Source organism: Penaeus vannamei, chromosome 20, assembly GCF_042767895.1.
Source record: "Penaeus vannamei isolate JL-2024 chromosome 20, ASM4276789v1, whole genome shotgun sequence".
In the NCBI taxonomy this organism is placed as follows: domain Eukaryota; kingdom Metazoa; phylum Arthropoda; class Malacostraca; order Decapoda; family Penaeidae; genus Penaeus; species Penaeus vannamei.
The window spans coordinates 37,134,516-37,144,191 of NC_091568.1; the positions used below are offsets into that span (position 1 = coordinate 37,134,516).

The window sequence follows — 9,676 nt, forward strand, 5'->3', positions numbered from 1 at the left end:
TCACTTATCTACTCACCTCAGTCAGTCACCTACTTTCCAGTCTAGTCATTAACAGTCTAGCCATTCCAATCTACTTGTCACCTACTCTATCAGTCAACTTCTTAGTCTACTTGTAATCTGTTTCTTTGTCTACTTGTCAGTCCCTTATTTTTTCAATCTATTTGCCAGTCATCTCTCAGTCTAGTGCTTAGTCATCTACTCCCCAGTCATCTCTCAGTCAAGTGGTTAGTCATCTACTTCCCAGTCATCTGTGTCTCCTTGTTCAGTCTCGTATTTGCCAGTTGACATATCAGCCATACTCCAATCTCCACGTCAGTCACTTACTCCTCAGTCAGTCCAGTCAATATTCAATCTACTTTCAGTCATCAGTCACCAACTGTTTAGCTCAGTCTAATCATCGGTCACTTCCTTCCCAGTCTACTTGTTAGTCACTGTTTATTTATCAGTTGTTTATTCTTTAGTCTGTGTATCAGTCACCTGCTTGCCAGCCATACACGCACAATCTGCTTTTACTTATCTATAATCTACTTGTCGGTCATCAACTTGTCAGTTTACTTGTCAATCTACTTCACAGTCACCTACTCAGTCTACTTAGTCATTTACTTTTCAGTCTACTATTCAGTTATCTACTTGTCAGTCTACTTGTCAGTCATCTACTTTTCAGTTTACGTGTCAGTCATCTACTTTTCAGTTTACGTGTCAGTCATCTACTTTTCAGCCTACTTGTCAGTCATCAGCTTCTCAGTTTACTTGCCAGTCATCTACTTGTCAGTCATCTACTTTTCAGTTTACTTGTTAGTCATCTACATCTCAGTCTACTCGTCAGTCATTTACTAGTCAGTCTATTTGTCAGTCATCTATTCACTCTACTTCTCAGTCTACTTATCAGTTATCTACTTTTAGTCTACTTGTCAGTCATCTACTCAGTCTACTTACCAGTCATCTACCTCTCAGTGTACTTGTCAGCCATCTACTTTTCAGTTTACTTATCAGTCATCTACATCTCAGTCTACAGTACTTGTTAGTCATCTACTTCTCAGTCTACTCGTCAGTCATTTACTACTCAGTCTATTTGTCAGTCATCTATTCACTCTCCTATTTGTCAGTCATCTATTCACTCTACTTCTCAGTCTACCTGTCAGTTATCTACTTTTAGTCTACATGTCAGTCATCTACTTCTCAGTCTACTTGTCAGTCATCTAATCCTAGTATACTTGTCAGTAATCTACTCAGTCTGCATGTCAGTCATCTGTTTCTCAGTCTTTTTGTCAGCCATCTACTTATCATTCACCTACTTTTTAGTTTATTTGTCATTCATCTATTTCTTAATCTACTTCGCAGCCATCTACTCAGTCTACTTGTCAGTTGTCTACTCAGTCTACTTGTTAGTCATCTACTTCATTCTACTTCTCAGTCATCTACTCAGTCTACTTGTCAGTCATCTACTTCTCAGTCTACTTGTCAGTCATCCAATCTTAGTATACTTGTCAGTAATCTACTCAGTCTCCTTGTCAGCCATCTACTCCTCAGTCTTCTTGTAGTCACCAACTTCTCACTTTACTTGTCGGTCATCTACTTATTAGTCTATTTATCAGGCATCTACTTCTCAGTCAATTTGTCAGTAATCTACTCAGTGTTATTGTCAGTCTACCCAGTGTACATGTCAGTCAGTCTGCGCACGTCTTCTTAGTCTATTTGTTAGCCAACTACTTTTAAGTCTACTTGTCATTCATCTATTTCTTGATCTACTTCTCAGTCTACTTGTCAGTTGTCTACTTAGTCTACTTGTTAGCCATCTACTTGTCAGTCATCTATTTCATTCTACTTCTCAGTCATCTACTCAGTCTACTTGTCCGTCATTTACTCAGTCTACTTGTCAGCCATCTACTCAGGCTACTTGTTAGTCATCTACTTCATTCTACTTGTCAGTCATCTACTCAGTCTACTTGTCAGTCATCTACTTCTCAGTCTACTTGTCAGTCATCTACTTTTCACTATTTGTCAGTCATCTACTTTTCACTATTTGTCAATCATCTACTTTTCACTATTTGTCAATCATCTACTTTTCACTATTTGTCAGTCATCTACTTTTGAATATCTGTCAGTCATCTACTTCTCATGTCTACTTGTCAGTCATCTACTTCTCATGTCTACTTGTCAGTCATCTACGTCTCAGTCTACTTGTCAGTCATCTACGTTTCAGTCTACTTGTCAGTCATCTACTTCTCAGTCTACATGTCAGTCATCTACGTCTCAGTCTACTTGTCAATCATCTACTTCTCAATCTACTTGTTAGCCATCTATTTCTTAGTCTGCTCGCCAGTCATCTTTTATACAGTCTACTTGTCAGTCATCTACTTTTAAATCTACTTGTTAATCATCCACTTCTCAGTCTACTTGTCAGTTATCCACTTCTCAGTCTACTCGCTAGTCATCTTTTATTCAGTCTACTTGTCAGTCATCTATTTCTACGTCTACTGGTCAGTCATCTATTTCTCAGTCTACTGGTCAGTCATCTACTTCTCAGTCATCTACTTCTCAGTCTACTGGTCAGTCATCTACTTCTCAGTTTACTTGTCAATCATCTACGTCACAATCTACTTGCTATTCATCTACTTCTCAGTCTACCTGTCAGTCATCTACTTTTAGTCTACTTGTCAGTCATCTACATTTCAGTCTACTTGCTAGTCATCTACTTCTCAGTCTTCTTCTTTTCAGTCTACCTGTCAGTCTACTTTTTAGTTTACTTGTCAGTCATCTATTTCTCAGTCTACTCGTCAGTCATCTACTTCTCAGACTACTTGTCAGTTATCTACTTTTAGTCTACTTGTCAGTCATCTACTTCTCAGTCTTCTTGTCAGCCTTCTATGTATCATTCATCTACTCAGTCCATTTGTCAGGCATTACTTTTTAGTCTACTTGTCAATCATCTACTTCAATTTGTCAGTCATCTACATTTCAGTTTACTTGTCAGTCATCTATTCGGTGTAATTGTCAGTCCAACCAGTCTAAATGCCAGTCAATCTGCGCACAAATCTATTAGTCTGTTTATCAGCCATCTACTTCTTAGTGTATTGTCAGTCATCTATTTTTCACTATTTGTCAGTTATCTACTTTTCAGTCTACTTGTCAGTCATCTACTTCTCTGTCAACTTTTCACTAGTTAGTCGTCTACTTTTCACTGTTTGTCAGCCATTTACTTCTCAGTCTACTTGCAAGTAATCCACTTCTCAGTATACTTGTCAGCCATCTACTTCTCATTCTTTTACTTCAGTCTACTTGTCAGTCATCCACGTCTCAGTCTACTCGTCAGTCATTTACTCCTAAATCTATTTGTCAGTCATCTATTCTGTCTCCTTGTCAGTCATCTAATTGTTAGTCCACTTGTCAGTCATCTACTTCTCAGTCATCTATGGTCTACTTGTTAGTCATTTACTCACTCTTATTGTCAGTCTACTTTTCAGTCTACTTGTCAGTCATCTACTTTTCAGTCTACTTGTCAGTCACTACTTCTCTGTATACTTTTCAGTCCACTTGTCAGTCATCTACTTTTCAGTCTACTTGTCAGTCATCAACTTTTCACTAGTCAGTCGTCTACTTTTCACTGTTTGTCAGCCATTTACTTCTCAGTCTACTTGCAAGTAATCCACTTCTCAGTATACTTGTCAGCCATCTACTTCTCATTCTTTTACTTCAGTCTACTTGTCAGCCATCTGCTTCTCAGTCTCCTTGTCAGTCATCCACGTCTCAGTCTACTCGTCAGTCATTTACTCCTAAATCTATTTGTCAGTCATCTATTCTGTCTCCTTGTCAGTCATCTAACTGTACTTGTCAGTCATCTACTTTTCAGTCATCTATGGTCTACTTGTTAGTCATTTACTCACTCTTATTGTCAGTTATCTACTTCTCAGTTTACTTGTCATCACTACTTCTCTGTATACTTGTCAGTCATCTTCTGGCAGCCATTTTCAGTCCAGTTCCCAGTCAACTTATCAGTCAACGTATCAGTCTACATGGGTCATCCAGTCCTCAATCTACTTGTCAGTCATCAATGTTTCGGTCTACATATAAGTCATCCAGTTCCCAGTCAACTAATCAGTCATCAACTTCTCAGTCTACATGTAAGTCATCCAGTTCTCCATCTACTTGCCAGTTATCAATGTTTCAGTCTACATATAAGTCATCCAGTTCCCAGTCAACTAATCAGTCATCAATGTTTCAGTCTACATGTAAGTCATCCAGTTCCCAGTCAACTTATCAGTCAACGTTTCAGTCTACATATAAGTCATACAGTTCTCAATCTACTTGTCAGTCGTCAATGTTTCGGTCTACATATAAGTCATCCAGTTCTCAATCTACTTGTCAGTCATCGTTTCAGTCTACATGTAAGTCATCCAGTTCCCAGTCAACTTGTCAGTCATCAATGTTTCAGTCTACATATAAGTCATCCAGTTATCACTCTACTTGTCAGTCATCGTTTCAGTCTACGTAAGTCATCCAGTTCTCAATCTACTTGTCAGTCATCGTTTCAGTTTACATATAAGTCATCCAGTTATCAATCTACTTGTCAGTCATCAACTATTCAGTCTACCTGTAAGTCATCCAGTTCCCAGTCAACTTATCAGTCAACGTATCAGTCTACATGGGTCATCCAGTCCTCAATCTACTTGTCAGTCATCAACGTTTCAGTCTACATGTAAGTCATCCAGTTCCCAGTCAACTAATCAGTCATCAACGTTTCAGTCTACATATAAGTCATCCAGTTCTCAATATACTTGTCAGTCGTCAATGTTTCGGTCTACATGTAAGTCATCTAGTTCCCAGTCAACTAATCAGTCATCAACTTTTCAGTCTACATGTAAGTCATCCAGTTCCCAGTCAACTTATCAGTCATCAACGTTTCAGTCTACATATAAGTCATCCAGTTCTCCATCTACTTGTCAGTCATCAATGTTTCAGTCTACATGAGTCATCTAGTTCCCCAGTCAACTAATCAGTCATCAACTTTTCAGTCTACATATAAGTCATCCAGTTCTCAATCTACTTGTCAGTCATCAATGTTTCAGTCTTCATGTAAGTCATCCAGTTCCCAGTCAACTTATCAGTCATCGTTTCAGTCTACATATAAGTCATCCAGTTCCCAGTCAACTAATCAGTCATCAACTTTTCAGTCTACATATAAGTCATCCAGTTCTCCATCTACTTGTCAGTCATCAATGTTTCAGTCTACATGAGTCATCCAGTTCCAGGTCAACTTATCAGTCAACGTTTCAGTCTACATGGGTCATCCAGTCCTCAATCTACTTGTCAGTCATCTAGTAATCAGTATCCTACTACCCAGTCTATCCCAGTCTATTTGTCAGTCATCCGGCTCCTAATCAGAATACTGCTTGTCATTCATTTGCTCTTTGTCAGCTTTCCATTCATCAACTTTTCAGTCCCATCAAAATTCTGGTCATTTTGTCAACTATCTACTTTCTTGTCTGTTCAGTCAATTTATTATCGTCTTTACAGTCTACTTTTCAGTCATTTACTTCCCAGTTCACTAATTAAGTCACCTATTTTTTGTGTCTACTATTTCAGTCTATTTGTCAGTCATCTATTTCCTGGACATTTAGTATTTCCCGTATACTTGTTATCTACGTACACTGTGGTAGTTATCTATTTCCCAGCCTACTCGTCATTTATTAACTTCCCAGTCTATTCCCCAGTTATCTAATTCCCAGTTTAATTGTCAGTCATCTACTGGCCAGTCAACTGTAGATGACTGACCATTTTTCAGGTAAATATCTACTTGTCAATCTACATTCCCGTCTAGTCAACCAACTGTATATTTTTTCGGGTCTACTCTTCAGTGTATATGGTAATATATTATCTATTCGATAGTCCATTATCGAATAGTTCGTGAAGTTTAGTCCACCTTCTAAGAGTCTGTTATCTGCATTCTGGCTTATCACCTTATCAGGAAGTAATTTGCCAGTCATCTTGTCAGTGTATTATATAACAGCGTTGACTGTCTCGGATGTATTTTTTTTATATTATGACTTTTTAGTTCAGTCATCCACGTCTTGGCAAATAATCTGTCTTTCAGTACATCATCTATTGGTCATCTTTTTAGTCCACCATCTTCTGGTCGGTTGTCTATTTTTTCAGTTAACTGCCAGCTTGTCAGTCCATGCGGTGTTTATCAGTCATCTACATTTTAGTCTATCATGTAGGCCTACTTGACAGTCTATATCACGTATAACCATTCAGCGTTTCATCTACTTGTCAGTCAGTGATGTATCTATCAGTCATCTACTTTTCAGTTTATCATAGGTTCGTCAGTCTACAGGCATACATATGTAATCGTTCTACATGTTACGGCTACATAGTCATTAGTGGGCCAAAAATTCATCAGTTGTTTGCTGACTTCTATTTTTTTTTTTTTTTATTCCTCTTGTAGGTTCCGTAAATTTTAAGTCGACGCATGTTTATCAGTAGATGTGGTATCAGCTGTTAATTTCTAATTCTTTAATTCTGTTATCTTCTGTCTACCGGTAGTCGGACCTCATACTATTAACTCTAATGTCTCTTTTAAGTGGGTTTTTTTTTACATCTTTTTCTTTTTACTGTAATATGCACACTCTGTCGTTATGTGCATTATAACTTTTTTCACAGTAACTTTTTTTCTCTCATTTTACCCGCTATATTCATCTTCTTTATTCACAGACCAGTTCGCTACCCTGAGCATTTGTCTGTCAGGCGCATTCCCTTCAACAGCTGTGTTCTGCTGTGCCAAAGGCCCCATCCTTCCTCCTTCTCTTTCGTCAACTTTCTCCTCTATCCAATTCCCGTTCGTTCACCCCTTCCTTGTGGATTTACGATCATATACCTGGCTCCCTTGACTTTCCTTTAGCAATTATTGTCGCTCTCTAAAGTTTCCTTCCCCCCCCGCCCCCCCTGTAACTTATCTTCCCTTCGGTTATCACTATTTTCTCTTTTTCTACGACTTTCTTCCATCATTTTCCCACCTCGTCCATTGCTATTGGAGTTCGTCAGATATTTTACCCTCATTTAGCTTTCACTTTGCCATAAATTTCCCACTCGGCAGTCACCTCTGTTCAGCCAAGGAAGACTCAGTCAACACTTTCTCCGATCAGTCAGATGTGCCGTCAGTAGAATATCTCGGAATAGTCATCACGTCTACTTTCTCTCACTTACTATTTTATCCTTCGACTTTCTTTTATCTCTATATACGCTATAGCAGTTAGTTCCGTGAGAAATATGGTAGTCTGGAATTAATTTTTTTCTTAACTGTTCCTCAGGCATTATCTTTGGCTAATTAGCTATCCCCCTGTATCTAATACTCTGCTCTACCAGTCCGTAGTGTTTTTTGTGTATTTTCGCTGTATATATTTCACTTCTTTCTTGTCGCATTTTCCCCCTTTTCGTTTTCGTGAACGAGGAAAACTTTGCATGTTGCCAATTTTCCTTGCGAATCACTTTCTCTTGACCGCCATCTCCCCCTAGCAGTTTGGTTTTCCCCTGTCTGTCATTTTCCCCCCGTCGGTCACTTTCTACGGCCAGTCCCCTGCCACAAGTCACTCTACATCCTGCGTATGACTTTTAGCCACTTATTACTTCACGTAATTCGCCTGCCAAACCTATATTTTTTTGTCGTTGAACAAAATAAAATCGTTTATATAACCAGACGCTCTTCGATTCCCTTCACTTGTCTCGAATATCATTCTTGTTTTTACTTTTATTGTCAACTCGAGGAGAATTTAACATGATGGCGTCTCTCGTACCTCATCTCTTTTTTTTTTAATAAAGTCATCTCAACCTCATCTTCCTCCCAACGCTTAAAAGACAGACAGATGGAGACTTTCTAAAACTCTAGCAGCGCTTGCGTGACTCAGCACATCCCTTTGCATACATTATCTAAAAATCTTCATCATGGTGGCTTCTGTTTTGGATAAGGGGGCCAAGGGAGATGGGAAAACATTATGCTTCTCTGTTCACATCAATTAATGAGTCTTGATTGTTTATTTGATTGTGCATCAGTAACCGAGACGTGAAGCATCAGGTTAAGTCAACGGTTTGTGAGCGACTGCGAGGAGAATATAAGTGAAAGTGGGAATACGATAATTATCTGGAGTGAGCGAATAAAATGAGACCGTCTTCCGGTCTTGCAAAGCCAACACAAAATGCATATACTACACATATGAATATACACGCACACAGAAAACGCACATTAACACACAGACGCACTACACGCATTTACACATCCCAACAACGGCGAAACCACTTCAGTTCCTTATGACCACAGGCAATCAACCTGTCTAACCGGGAGAACTTCTAGAACATTCACCGCCACTAAGAAAAAAAACGAACAAAACATATAATTTTTCTTCTATGCAATCCTTGGGAAAAAAAACTTGCGTCTTATTTATATATATTTTTTGACTATCCTTATCTTCTGCTATGACTGATTTCCATCCCGCGTTTTGTTCAACGAATCGAATGTAGAGAGAAAAGGCAAAACCAGTCAGGTAGAGAAAAAATGACAAGAAAAGAAGAAAAATAAAAAGATGGAAGGAAGAAGGCGAAGAGAAAGACAGAGAAAACGCAAAGGCTTAGGGAAAAGGAAATGAAAGGGAGATGGAGACGGGGAGGGGAAGAGGAGGAGGAGAAGGGAGGGCGGTACACCGTAGGGAAAGTCTCCCCGAGGGAACGTGAGCTCAGTGGCTTAAGTCATGGCGAGTCATGCAGTTACTACGGTCCTCTCTGTCCCTCTGTCACTGGTCGAGAAAGTGGCCCGAACAGCTTGGCAGTGAGCGACATCATCTCCCGACGTCATGAATCGGCAAATCACCGTAACTCGAAGCGGTCTCTCGCCCCGACCACCGCGAGGACCGGCCAGCTGCACCGTTACAGCAGAACTTCCGTCACCGAGAGAAGGAAAATACTAAAAAAAAATGTTGATGGCAGTTCATGGGTTTTTTAGAAAAATAAATATCAATTTGTAACATGAAATGGTATGAGAAGATTGGGCGTGACTTGGTTATCAGGGAAAATATACTTGCGACGTGAAAGAGTGATATAGACTATGAGGTAAATAGACGGAGGAAGAGATAACTGAAGGAAGAGAGAGAAAGAGAGAGATGGAGGGAGAGAGGGAGATGCAGTTACACGGATGATTAGAGAGATAGAAAGACAGACAGAAAGAGAGAGAGAGAGAGAAATCAAGACCAACAAACAACCGAAGACTCAAAAAAAAATAAAAAACAACAACTCGGGAACTACAAGACAGAGAAGCCGAGAAAGCGAGAACGGAGAGAGAACTCACCAAGCCAGAACTCCCTGTCGAAGTCTCCGAAGCCGACCTTGTAGTCCTCCCAACCGCGCATAAAATTCTCGTGCGGCTCAACATCGTCCCGAACCTACAGTGTGATCCAGAAGTGAAGTCAGTGATGTAAAGAAGAAATAAATAAGTAAATAAATAAATATAGATAAGTAAATAAATATAAATAAGTAAATAAATAGATAAAAATAAGTAAATAAATAAATATGAATAAGTAAATAGATAAATATAAATAAGTAAATAATAAATAAATAAATAGATAGAATTAAATTAAGTTAAAAACACGAGAGCGCTCACTCGAACTGGTTAGGTGTTATACATGTCAGACCA

General features: G+C 39.0%; 1 protein-coding gene across 1 annotated transcript in view; it reads right to left on the minus strand.

Annotated features, from left to right (window-relative positions):
- The window catches only part of LOC113819870 (microfibril-associated glycoprotein 4), a 43,958-nt gene that overhangs the window by 18,653 nt on the left and 15,629 nt on the right, over nt 1-9,676 (minus strand). The window contains exon 4 of the mRNA XM_070135486.1: nt 9,332-9,425. Within this exon, the coding sequence (XP_069991587.1) occupies nt 9,332-9,425 (94 nt within the window). The remainder of the gene's footprint in view (nt 1-9,331; nt 9,426-9,676) is intronic.